Source organism: Miniopterus schreibersii, assembly GCF_964146895.1.
Source record: "Miniopterus schreibersii genome assembly, chromosome: 17".
Classification (NCBI taxonomy): domain Eukaryota; kingdom Metazoa; phylum Chordata; class Mammalia; order Chiroptera; family Miniopteridae; genus Miniopterus; species Miniopterus schreibersii.
The window spans coordinates 7,163,433-7,176,846 of NC_138117.1; the positions used below are offsets into that span (position 1 = coordinate 7,163,433).

At 37.6% G+C, this 13,414-nt stretch overlaps 1 protein-coding gene across 8 annotated transcripts in view; it reads right to left on the bottom strand.

The window, feature by feature from the left end:
- Nucleotides 1-13,414, bottom strand: part of UBR5 (ubiquitin protein ligase E3 component n-recognin 5) — a 104,147-nt gene that overhangs the window by 33,694 nt on the left and 57,039 nt on the right. For 7 of the 8 annotated variants that reach the window (XM_081116339.1, XM_081116338.1, XM_081116336.1 and 4 more), the window contains exons 21-29: nt 11,639-11,849; nt 10,599-10,725; nt 6,306-6,457; nt 5,769-5,864; nt 5,289-5,412; nt 2,947-3,044; nt 1,975-2,123; nt 1,364-1,455; nt 79-225 (exon numbers count right to left, since the gene is read on the bottom strand). In XM_081116339.1, coding sequence (XP_080972465.1) covers nt 79-225; nt 1,364-1,455; nt 1,975-2,123; nt 2,947-3,044; nt 5,289-5,412; nt 5,769-5,864; nt 6,306-6,457; nt 10,599-10,725; nt 11,639-11,849 — 1,196 coding nt within the window. The remainder of the gene's footprint in view (nt 1-78; nt 226-1,363; nt 1,456-1,974; nt 2,124-2,946; nt 3,045-5,288; nt 5,413-5,768; nt 5,865-6,305; nt 6,458-10,598; nt 10,726-11,638; nt 11,850-13,414) is intronic. The other variant, XM_081116335.1, reaches the window with a different exon arrangement.

Genomic DNA, 13,414 nt, shown 5'->3' on the forward strand with positions numbered 1-13,414 from the left:
GTGTGTGTATGGGGGTGGGGAGCACTCAGATGTGCTGTGCTTTTTCAACCTAATTTATGTCCTAAAAACCTCACTTGCCTGCTGTTTGGCAGAGTGACCAGATTAGTAGCAGTGAGCAGGCGATAAAGTAGATCAAGACGAGCAGATTTCTGTCCAGCAATTAGAGTTTTACATTTACATTTCTCCCAACAATCACAGTAGGCTGTCGGTGATGTCCGTTTGAGTCTAGAAAGAATTCACCCACAAGTATAAAAACTAATTTTTTAAAAAGACAGACATCTATATTGAAATTATGAAGGCATAACTCATTGAAACCAAACAGAACCTTTGTTAATTTTTAAATGCAAAGTACAACTATTAAAATATACATAAGAAGAATTACATAAAACTCTGAGAAGAGATATCTCATAAATGACTTGGGTATAGTAACTTCCTCTGGGATGCGTTCCCTACTTCCCCACAGCCCCAACTGAGTTTATGTGATTTTTCTATGTGCCTCTAATGAACCCCAAAACCTTATGGGGAGATGTTTCTTGCTTATGTCCTCTGACAGGACTGTCAACCCTGTGAGGACAGGAACTATCACTGTCCACCACCACCCTAGCTTCTAGCACAATGAGTGCACTTAGTAAGCAATCAATGAATAAAGATGGTCACTTTTAGATGTTTAGAATAAGATGAAAGGCCAAAATTCTTTAAATAAAAACCATAAATAAGTACCAATATAGTAGCTATAAAAATTTTCCATTTGTCCTACACAATTGCTTCTTTTAAAGCAGAACAGATGGTTTTTACAAACCAATTCTCTCTTGCCTACAACATCTACACATCTGTACCAGTTACAGCTGATGTCCCTACAAGACTCTGAGGAACTGCAAATGTTAGTGCCAGGTATTTTATTGCTTCTCAGATCTGTGAAAACTAACAAACTAGCCACGGTAGCTCTACTGCTGAACTGAAAGGTTACAACATTTAGCTTAAGACATAAATGAGGCACAGGCCAAACATACACTATGATTCTCTTCATATGATTAAACCCTGCTAGTAAACCTGACTCTGGCTGGAAAATACAGAAAAAAATCATCCTGTCACCATATCTCAAAAGATTAATCTGATCCCCGTCACAATGCATGGCCACATATGCCTTTGCATATTAGCCTTTTATTTAAAGAACAAATATTTCAAAGTACACTTTAAATCAATAGCCATATTTTAATACAAAACTGGCTTAAAGAGGACAAGATGATAAAACCTCATGCCTTTCTGAATCATGAAACAGAACATGACTCGGGATAGCTCATTTTAATGTGGCAACAGGAATCTAAGCAGTTTCCAATGCTAAAGTCAACTAGATTGTACTCACTTGCAATCATGGCCTTTATGACAAACCCTGGCACATTCCGTACAACAACAGAGTGACTCCAGCAAGCCACAAGTTCGACATTCAAAAATATCCTAGAATTAAAAGGGTATACTTTAAAAATATGATAGGTATATCTCATCATAATTATTTCTGGCATTTTCTAAAACAATTCAATCACAATGCAGAGCAAATAGCGGAGCAAAATTGATGTGCTCTAGAAACAAAGAGTCATGGATGTGTATAGCAAATAGACATTTTACAATATTAGACAAATGCTAATCAAATACTACCAGTAGAACAAAAATTAACATCATCCCCCTAAAAAGAATTATACTTATAAAACTGTATCAAGAGTTGTGAATGAGATTATACTACCCAGTGAAGATTTCTAACTTTCATGAGATCTCATAACTAAGTTAAGAATCAACTCTCTGTCTCATTTATTTAGGAATTAAATAAAAATTAATTTTCTTTGAAGAATTTTATAACTCAAGAGTAACAAGAAATATCAGACTTGCAACACCAAGCTAAAAACTATAACTCTAGTGATGGTCAAAGGGAAAAAAAGAAAACCTGATAGCATAAATATAGGAAAATGTAAAAACACTTACCTGGTTAATGTGCTCTGCTCCAGTCCATGTAAAACTGCAAGTATCATTACAACATAAGACATATAAAGGAGAGTCATCAGGGTTGGTGCCTGATGGGCAAACCATTCCCATAAACACATCTTCCTCTTTTTCACTTGAGGATACTTCAGCTACAAAGATTAAAGAAAGGACTAAGTCACAGCCATCAATACTTTCTTCAAATGGAAAAGCTCTAACATTTACACAATATAAATCAGAAACTACTATATATTAATTTAAAAACTGATATACAAAGTCAACATATGCAAAGAAAGCCAGTCAATTCTGGTGCAAAGTAAAGCAAAGTGTAATTATACCATAACCACATATGAGGACAATACAAGTGCACACACATCAGCCACCTGAGTCTTTAGCTCCAAATTATGCTGTTAAGATTCAAGTCCTAGCTCTGCTTAACAAAGTACAGACAATCCTGCAAGTATTTATAGCCGGTATTTTAAAGAGAACAACTACTACAATCTTTTAAGGAATAAATGACAGGAACTGATATTCCCTAATTATTCTATGAAGCAGGAATTCCAAGTCAGAAAGAAGAACAGCAAGACACCTGACCTGTAACTTCTATAAAATGTTACCACCACCACCATTTTAACCACTGTCAGGTTCTATCAATAATCCATCTTTACTTTCAAAAGATAGGCCATTACACTATACATTATGAAACTTTGAAATTTAAGAAATCTATACTAGATGCTTTTTGATGGAAAGTTAGAAGATATAATTCACTTGAAAAAAGTAAAAACATGAGTTTTACACACATACAAACATATACATACACAAAATAATTATCTTGATAATTTCTAACCAGTTGTATCATTTCCATATACAGAAATTAAGTTTGAATAATTATGATGTTAGAAGAATTCTGTGTATAGAAGAGAATCTATTCAAAATTAAAAATAAGCAATTCATTTAGGACTTGTAATAAATTACCTTTTGCAATTTTCTGGGCTGTTTCTAGGATGGTAATTGCAGCTGGGTAAGCTCGGCCACTTACAGCTGACATAAATGGGGTCATCCCTCTTGCATCCCTAAAGTGAGAAAAATTGTACATAAAAATATTAATTACCAATTACTTTTCCTTACTGATTATAAATAAAAGACATATTCATGATGAAACAAAAACTAGTTATGTTTTGTTAAATAATGTCCCACCACTCAAAGGAAATCACTGGTGATGATTTCTGGTCTAATACTATCTAACTTAAGAAAGAAAGCCAACTCTATGGAGTCCTTGCCTCTCAAAACCATGCTTCTTATTCTTAGCCTTTGGAGACACTACAGACCAGCAAGGGCTCTGGAGTCAAACTAGTACTTTTTAAACGTTGGGACAGGAATAGGCTCTATCTCGAACGATTGTGATGCGGATTAAATAACATACTGTAAAAGCTTTTAGCACAATGCCTGCAAATACATATTTAATAAATGTTAGCTACTATTATGTATTCTCTTAAATGCATGCCTTCAATATTCTTTACTGAATTTCTACTCCCTCCTGGAATTCCCAGAAGTCCAACTTCAGACATTTGTGCCTCCCTCTCTTCCACCACAGCGATGACCACTCTGTGAGGCAAGTACAGCTCCAACCACCTACACTTGCTTACTTGATAATCTAGTCAGGATTTTCCAGTGATCCCTCATATTCAACATTTCAAACCACTAAAATCACCTTTCTCTCCAAATCTGTTCTCTGACTTCCGTCAACAGTATCCTAGTCCCTAGTAACTAAGACAAAAAAATTGGATTCTTCATGAAATCTTCCTTCTAAATCAATTTTTTACTTTTGCATCTAATCTTTTCCACCTTCAACTCATCGGTTCAGTTTACTGCCCACACACAGGAAAAGGCTGTGAGCAGGCTCACACGCGTAGCCTTGACTGTGCTCTCCGCTCTGGCCTATTTTCACCCTTTTATACCACCGTTGCATTATGATTCTTATAACCCCACTTTCATACTGTTACAGTCCAAACAAAGCCATTATTCAGAGGACTAAAGCCCAAAGGATAGATCTAAGTGGTGGCTTTAACCTAACTTTTCAGATTCACTGGCTACTGTTCTTCTCTTCTGACCATCCGCTCCAACTGGATGGGTTACCGTTTCTTAAAATATTTATACTTCTCCACTGTTACGCTGTTGCTCAATCCTGTCCCTCATGGTTCTACTCAAACTTCGTCTTCATCAAGCTGCCTACTACAAAACAAACACATTTCTCCTTTCTGTTTACTCCAAAATACAAGTGTCCTTCCTACCCCAAATTAATGTCTCAGTTCTGGAGGCAAGAGACAGACCAGGGCTGGAGTTCCAGCTGTGCCACTCACTAGCTTTATAACCCTGGGCAAGTTAATTAACCTCTAAAAGCCTGTACTTTCAAATGTACAATGCGGATAATATCACCTACTCCAGGCAGTTATTTCTAGAATTAAGAGTTAATGCAAGTAGAGTTTGGCACAGATAATGGCTAATTTTTATTTTATTTCTTTACATATCTTTATTGATTTCAAGAGAGAGGAAGGGAGGGGGGAGAGAGACAGAAACATCAATGATGAGTAACTGATTGGCTGCCTCCCGAATGCCCCCGACTGGGGATCAAGCCCACAACCCGGGCATGTGCCCTGACCCGGAATCAAATGACAATCTCCTGGATCCTAGGTCAGCGCTCAACCGCTGAGCCACACCCGGCCGGGAGATAATGGCTAGTTTTTATAAAAATGTTATGAGCATGTAAAGAAAGATACACAATCATGCTGAAAGCAGAGATATGATCTATTAACAGCTAATGAGCATTTACCACAGAATACTTATCAAAAACTCTGCATAGTCTCATGATGATGCATTCTGCAAGCCAAAAAGATTTCCAAGGCAACTATCAGAATCATCACACAGTTTTAAAATACAGATTCCAGTTCCCATCCCAGACCCAGAGTCATACTTCTAGTGTAGAGCTTGGGGGAAGAAGCTGTGTAATTTTTAAAGTTCTCCAGGTGGCAGTAGTAGAAAACTAATTTACAGATTCACATTTGAGAATAAAACACTGTGATCTATTTAACATATTACACTCAAATCAAGCTAACATAAAATCACTTTATATTCATTCAATGTGCACTGTATTTTATGGAGAAAGCACCTTTCACTGAAGACAGCGTAGTAACAGAGGGACTACAATGCTGGGTTCTGATAAATTATTTTAAATTCACATGAAATAATTGTCCTATGCTGCAAGATCAACTTAAACGGAGCTAAGCTGAATCTTCTTACCCAAAGTATATGAAACTTACTTGGCAGAGAGGAGTTCCCGTAGATAGGGCTGCAGAACAACACTGTCACATAACAGTTTTAATATAAAATGAGCGTTGGCTTTTCGATCCTTGGATTCTACTACAGATGGCTCTGTGGAGGGACCTGTAATTAAGCAGATCCATTCGGTAACAAGCATAAACAAGACAGTGAAAGAATACACTGGAATAACATACCAACTATCTATTAAATAAACCACCAGAAAAATTTTCTAGTGGAATAAATAACTTCATTAAAGAGAATTTAAACACATTAACACCTTTTACAAATCTCAACTGGTGAAATGTATGTACACACACCACAATTTCACTGACACATGGAAGATAATTCAGAGAATCAGATATTTTTCAAGCCAAGGAGAGTCTCCTTGAGATAAAGTGTGGATCTGTAAAAGCCATTTCCAAAGTGTGTTCATAATTTTATCTTCCAAATGCCTAAACAAATAAAGTACAGATTCTCACCTGGAATGGTGGAGGTGCTTGGTCCTTGAGCGGTGCCAGTGGCTGCTGTGGTAAGAGATCCCACAGCAGGGGCCAGGATAAAATCAATGTCACCATCTTTCAGTAAACAGAATGGCAGGATGTATATCATTATAGGCAACATATCCCTAACATGTTCTCTTAACTGGCCTTAAGGCTCTTCTGTGCAAGCCAAACAACAAATCAGGCAGAGGTTTAAGTATAAACTTCTCTTCCTAACTATAAGAGAAGGAATCCACTAGGGTAATTTATTGATTTATCCTGATGTATTACTAGGTAGCTTCTTACCAGTATGGAAATATTTCAATAAAAAAGGGATACCTGACAAGAGTTTCCAGAATTTTAATTTTTAAATTACAAACCCCTTAAACCAAATCTTTACAACTAAATTGGTTATAATACACATTATGCTACTTATAAATATTTCAGATTTTTCAATATCCCATTTAAAATGCTCAATTTCCCTTGTTTCATACCCTTCTCTTTTTGTTAAAAACTAAATAAAATAACAGATCTTACCAGGATCCATCGCAGGAGGGTCAGGAACCCAACTCGGGGGAGCTATGGGGGGTGAAACTGGATCCTGATGGTCACTGGACGAAGCTCCAGCCTCATGTCTACCCAAACCAGCCGCTCTCAATGAACGTCTCATCATTTCCCGTAACCTCAAACTGGAAAAACATGGACGAAATCAAAACTCACTACCACGACTAAAGGCACTGACAAGGTGCACAGCACTTCTCATGTGAGATCAAAGTTTGTTCTACAAGCAAATGCTCCGAGCAAGGGCAGAAGTACAAATGCCAATTCCGGAATCACAGAGTAAGTCAGTGAGGGACAGAAATCAAACTGGGGGCTCCTAGTACCCAGTTCAGCACTAAAACCACTATACTGAGCTCCCGCACAAACTTAAGCACAGGGCACAAAAGTTGCAGTGAAGTAAGAGTAGAAAATAATCTTTCATACAGTTAAGACAAATGAGTAGCTGAATATTAAAACAAAAAATTTTTCTGTCCCATTTATTATCAGTAAGAACTAAGTTTAATAACAGACATCAGCAAGCAGACTGATAAACACAGAACTAGGGACTGATTTAGCCCCTAAATCCCTTTCTGTGATCTCAAAGCAACTGAATATTCACAGAGTAAGTAGTTTTAAAACAAAGACCAATTTAGATTTATTTTTTAAGTTTTTTCTTTTACAGTAAAACTTGCATCACAAGGAAATTAATGAATGAAACTGGAGCTTGTAAAGTGTGTTGTTAGATTAATGTCTGGGCGTGATATATTTTTCCCACTATAAAAAAAAAATACTGCACAGATGTGCCCACAACTAAGAAGGAAAAGAATCCAGCACCGTCCCTGTGAGGGAGCCGGTAACTACCTACCCACACAAAAACCTGCACCTCTGAAAAAAGCTTGTAAAGGCTACAGAATTAATACATTAATAACTAACAGCAATTGAGAGAAAGCACACGAGGCAAATCCCTTCAACTCACATACAATTTAGAGCTTCTAAATGAATAGAGTAAAAATTCAATTAAGGGCCAGGCAACACATAAGGGATTTCATCTTCCTTTGCAGATTTAATCCCAAAGATACGACACTTCTGATGTGAAAGACCTAACGCCTTACCAAGTGAGCATCGTGATGTCTACAAATAAGTAACCTAGAAAGATTTTATTAATGTTTGAATCTCTAATTATGATTATTTAATCAAGAGTAAATGTGTCTTTCCTTAATAATACATATTCAAATTCATAAGTAAATTTCTATTTGTAAAGCATTTACAAGAATTTCTTCTAGGGACTACTTTCAGGAACATGTCTATTTTACAAGGCTTTTGCATGATGATGTATCTTTGGGAACAGAAACATTCTTTGGAAGACTCTGGAGTAAATTTTAATGTCTCAAATAGTATCTTAGTTACTATAGTATTCACTGTTTAAAACTACCTATAGCTGCCCAGCCGGTGTGGCTCAGTGGTTGAGCATCGCTCCATGAACCTGAAGGTCACGGTTTGATTCCCAGCCAGGGCACATGGCTGGGTCGTGGGCTCGATCCCTAGTATGGGGTGTGCGGGAGGCAGCCGATCAATGACTCTCTCTAATCACTGATGTTTCCCTCTCCCTTCCTCTCTCTGAAATCAACAAAAATGTAATTTTTTGACAAGTGTATTAAAAAAACAACTATGGTTAATTCTTTTACAGTGTCAATGTCTTCTCCCTCCTAATTTAGAAAGCTTAAGACTCGGTTTTTACAACATGGAGGGAGCGGGTCACAGTGATTATTTCCGTTGAAGTCACGTTCCTGTCCAAAGACATCACCCATGAGAATGCAGGCTCACAGTAACAGCACACACCAGGGTGACTGTCCATACTGTGACGCTCCTATACAATTTCAATTAGGCTCAACATAGACACTTGGTATCCTAATGTGCCCTCCTCAAAACACACACAAGAGGAAAAAATTCAGCAGTAATTGGGAGGCACTGCAAATGACCTGAAGAATAAATGCATGTTTTGGGCTTATCAAGGCTTACACCAGGGTCACAAACTCAATGCCTCCTGGGCCCGGAAGATAAAATAAATCAAGGAAAGGGCAGGCAGGTGTAAGAAGTAGGGAGCAAGGGCAAACTAGAGGTGTCCACGCTCATCTAAAAGCATTCAAATTGTAAAGGAAAAATTTAACATTGCACAGGCCAAACGAAACATGTGGGTTATTCTCCCACCTCTAGCTTAGAGTAGATTAATAATAAAGGAAGATAAATGGAGATCATAGTCTCATCTCGAACTTTCAAACTCCCAACTTGGTGGTTGTGATGTAGTCAATTCAATATTAAATGAGGGGACCATTCCTTGTCATTTAAAAAGTTGTCCTTAACCTCTTTTCTTCATTAGGTCTTGGGAACACTTTTAAGTACAATGCCCAGCTCCTCATACAGATTCTTTAAAAACAAAAACAAAAAAACAAAAAAAAGAAAATTATTCTTCAAGATGTTGTACACAATTCATGAAGATTCACCTGTATCCTCAGTGGCTGAGGACAACACTGAGGAGATACCACCTTGGCTGCTAAGATTCAGGGTTTTGACATTTCTTCGTGTGGGCTTGCCTGGAAGTCATCGTATTTTCTGACAATATGGAAGAATTCAAGCATGATGTAATCTCCTCTTTGTAAGCACGTTATATCCATGCTACAGAAGCCTTAGAATCCAGTCATGTTCAAACATACCACTGTGACAAAAAAGCGAAGGTCACGTGTCTTCCAGATTAACAATCTCTAGAGCACATACACCTGCAATCAGATGCATCAATCAAGCTCTCCACTAAATCTGCCCTTTGTACTCAGGAACTATCGAGTCACATAACAAAACTTCTGAGTCAAATCATCATCTGAAGGCATTTAACAGAACTCCAGTCAACATTGCAACTGCATCAGTTTTGAGCTTACAGCTCATGAATCCCAGCCTGCATACTCATCAAGGGGCATCGCCTAGAAAATCCATGGTAGGCTAGAGGAGGGTTTCACGTCAATGAAGCAGAGTCTGTGGACTTCCTACTGCCCGGCGTGGATAGTAAGACTCCTGTGCTTTCATCTGTTCAATCGGCAGCCCTGAGTTTGAACTGGGGAAGAGCACTGCAGTGAAATCTTCGGCAAATGCCTCAAAGGAGCTTACTCTGCAAATTATTTCTGTGAGCAACACATCGCCCACTCTTGAAGCTCCTTTTAGTCTTTGCCTTCAAAATAATCCTATATGAAAAAAAGATGGCAGCACTGGCATTGGACCAATCATATCAGAGTCCAACTTGATTTGCACCTGTATTTTCCCTGAGGAAATGAAAGACCTGAAATAATTCAGACACTAATTTCTTCATGAAGAATTTAAGTTGCTCTCCATTTTAGACCAAATACTTTGTCTGCTTAGTGCAATCCTAAACAAACAGGCTGGTCATCATTTCCATTCTGTATAGTCTACATAATGTTTTTGTACTGTTTTAAGTTATAATTTGGTGAACCAAAATAGTTTTTTGATAAATCTCACTTCAGGATGTTTTTGAACGTGGGACGCTATCAAGTTGGTACCAATTTTAGAAGACTCATTTTTAAAGGGAAAGTTGAGTATGGAACCGAAAACAGGCAGAGATTCTTCTCAGTAGACTTTACAACTATCACATTAGCACAGTGAGCAGTGCTTCCCTTAATGATCTATCAAGTATACATGAATTCTGGCTGTCATGTCTAATATAAATGTACTTTTCTTCAGAAATACAACTATATCCTGAATTCTTTATATTCGTCACCTAGCCAAACACTAGTAACTATCAATGTGTTATTAAGGTTTATCCATCCCACAACTCAGAAAGCCTGAAAATTTGTAATACCAAATACTCATAATACACACCAGCCTTTCATTTCTTCCCAGATCATTTGGATATCTGAGAAATTAACCTAAATAAGTAATCTCAAAATAAAAGATTGAGGTTCTTTCAATTACTGTTATTAGTTGCTCTCCAACTAAAGAAAATAACTTCCTAGGAAACAAAAATAATACATTTAAAACATATTCAAAGAATCAAGTTTGAAATACTTATCTAATTTATCTCAGATTTTTGGAGCATCCTAGGTCCTACTGTTCTACACTTAAATTCTAAGTAGATATTATCAGATATTTTTCCCAGCGTGCTATTGGGAGGAACAAAAACAAAACAAAATGACCCACCAATTCATGCAAATGACAGGTAAGATATACATTTATTTCTGTACTTGGATGTTTCTGCCAATTAAATTTTCCTGGTAAAAATCACATTACCTTCGGCTACTTGATGATCCAGCCCGATTACCCGGGCCATTACTTGAAACAACGGATATTGCATTTGCAATCGCCTCAACAGCGGAAAGCCTTTCAGCAAACGTGTTTCTTTCCGAGCGCTCTGCTTCTGAAACAGGAGAGAAAAAATTAGGGTCAACTTAAACTTCAAAAGTAACTAAGATTGAGTGTGTACAGGCCATTAAATGCTAACTGCTATGCATTTTAGTGCTCTAATTCACATACTAGAGATAATAAAGTTTTCCTCCCAAGAGCAATAAACACTTAAGGTAGACTGAATTATGTATGACCTTTAATATATGAATTATTTCTTTATTCTGCCTTACTTTTCAGCCCCCAAAGGTCAAAAATATGGTCATTTCTAAATAGAATGAAATAGCTTTCATTACTAAGGAAGAAAAAGACTCACATCGGTCCCTCAATCCTGATTTATATACTGCTTACTCAAACCACTGTTCAAAATGTGGCTACTAGATATTGGCAGAATCCAAAATAAGGAAAAACATGAATTACACAGTTGCACTTTAGGTTTCCAGTTTCCCCCTTCATTCAACAAAAATTTAAGGCAAAAATACTAATTTACTTTTCCAAAAACATCTAACAATTTATTAGGTTCTTTTCCCTCTACATTCTGAAAATTGGGATAAGGTTGTTGCCTTAATGTAAATTGCCTTCACTCTGCTAAATAACTCCCATGGTATTAACAGTCATCTGCAATTATACAATCAGCGAAGCCCACAAAGTATTACACATGCGGTTTGTATATATCACAGAGACTAGAACTCAAAACAACAAAAACACATTTGATTAAACTTTTATTTCCTATTGTCACACACTCAATCCTAGCAAGAAGACTGGAATTTTTACCTTCTGAGAATGCCAAAACTCCTAGACTTTACGAAACAAAGTAAAAGTAACGTAAATTCTTTATAGTGATTTCTTTTTCTTTCCTTTAATAGTTGTTCTATTTTCAAAATTGCCTAAAATTCCTATTAAAGACTTCGACATAGGTTTCATCTCACCCTCTTCTTCTTTAGTCTCCTTATTGCTTGTTGGAAAGCAAACGGACACACAAGCATGCAAAATATTTCGGTTTCCGTCACATCGGTGGCTGATGAATGTCTGTAGCATCTGTAGATTCTGCTCTAAAACAACTGCCTGCTCAAGATTCATAAGGTATTGTCGACAAGCCTCGTAGTCACAGCGTAGGATGTGCTGCATTAAGGTTTGTTTCTGTGCTCAGACAAATTAAGGAAAATATCTTCAATAAATTTGAAACATTACCCATCAAAAATTTCTCATGGCCAACAAAATAATATAATCAGCTCTGCAAATAAGTAAAGACAATTTCAGGTAGCCTGGCAAAAGGAGCCGAACTTAAGGGTGCCCTTTAAATAGAGTATACAATCAACAGGAATGGAAAAGGTGGGTAAATTTTCTGTAAAGAATCAGTAAATATTGACAGCTTTTCAACAACCTCGACTCTGTGGCTACAGTGGGAAAGCAGCCATATAATATGCAATGGATAACTGAACGGTAGTGGCTGGATTTGGCCTGCAGGCCATATTGTGCCAACCCCTGGTTTACACTATCTAAGCAGTATGTAACTGCCGAATTAGAACCCTAGTTAGTACTGTTAATCAATTAAGCAAAGAGCATACGTTTTATTTCAAGCCTACTCACATCCTCTTAAAGGATGCATCACACTGTGGGGCACATGAAAACCAAAACCTTTAACACCCCAGAAATCACGGCATATGCAATCCCCCAAACATGACAACGAACATACTTCGTCATCAACAACATGGTAACAATGATAAAGCACAGAGTACACCATTAACCACCAGAGAAACAGCATGCTATAGACTATCTGTGTCCCCGTCCTCCAATTCAAATGCTGAAATCTAACGCCCAGTGTGGTGGTGTTTGGCGGTGGGACCTTTGGGAAGTGATTAGGTCATCAATTTGGACAGACTTTGGACAGAATGGGATTAATGCACTTAAACGCTCAAGAAACCCAAGCTCACCCTTTCACCTTGTGAGGGTAAAGTAGGCCCTCACCAGACATCAAATCTGCCCACACCTTAACCTTGGACTTCCAGCCTCCAGAAATGTGAGAGAGAAATTTCTGTTGTTTATAAGCCACTCTATCTATAGCAGCCTGAACTTAGGGACTAAGCCACAGCATGAACATACCAGGAAGTTCAAATGGACTTCTTTCAGAAAGTAAAACTATACTTATGAAATATTTAATGGAATGAACATGAAGTATTAGTTTTGGAAAACAAGTAATATTGTTCATTTTAACAAGAATCAGAAACTGCTGGAAGAAAGCAGGTGGGAAGAGTGTGGATATACAAAGGGAAGAGAGGAGAAAGGTGCATCTGAACCACCTGCTACCTCCCCCAACTGCCTAAATAGCCCATTCCTTCCACTAAACTCAGACTATTCCCAGGACCTGCTACGTATGCTAGACCATTCTGTGATGGAATTAAAACTAAGACTCTGAGGTAGCCCCATAAACTACAATCTCCCGTTTAAGAGTACGAGGTGGGCCACATAAGACTAACCTTGCCCAAGAGTCTGGTGACATATCAACTGATCAGTATGTTGAGAAAATATGTCAAAGTCTATCCAAAGAGTAAGTAGCACAGTACTTTTAAAAGTGAAGAAAATCAAGATATTCTGCTGCACATCACTGTGATACAGTGTTTTCAAGCAATCAGCCAGCCATCTGGTTGGAAGCAGCTACTCTGCAGGGAACTTCCATCTCCAACCTGCTGGACTGGACACGGACT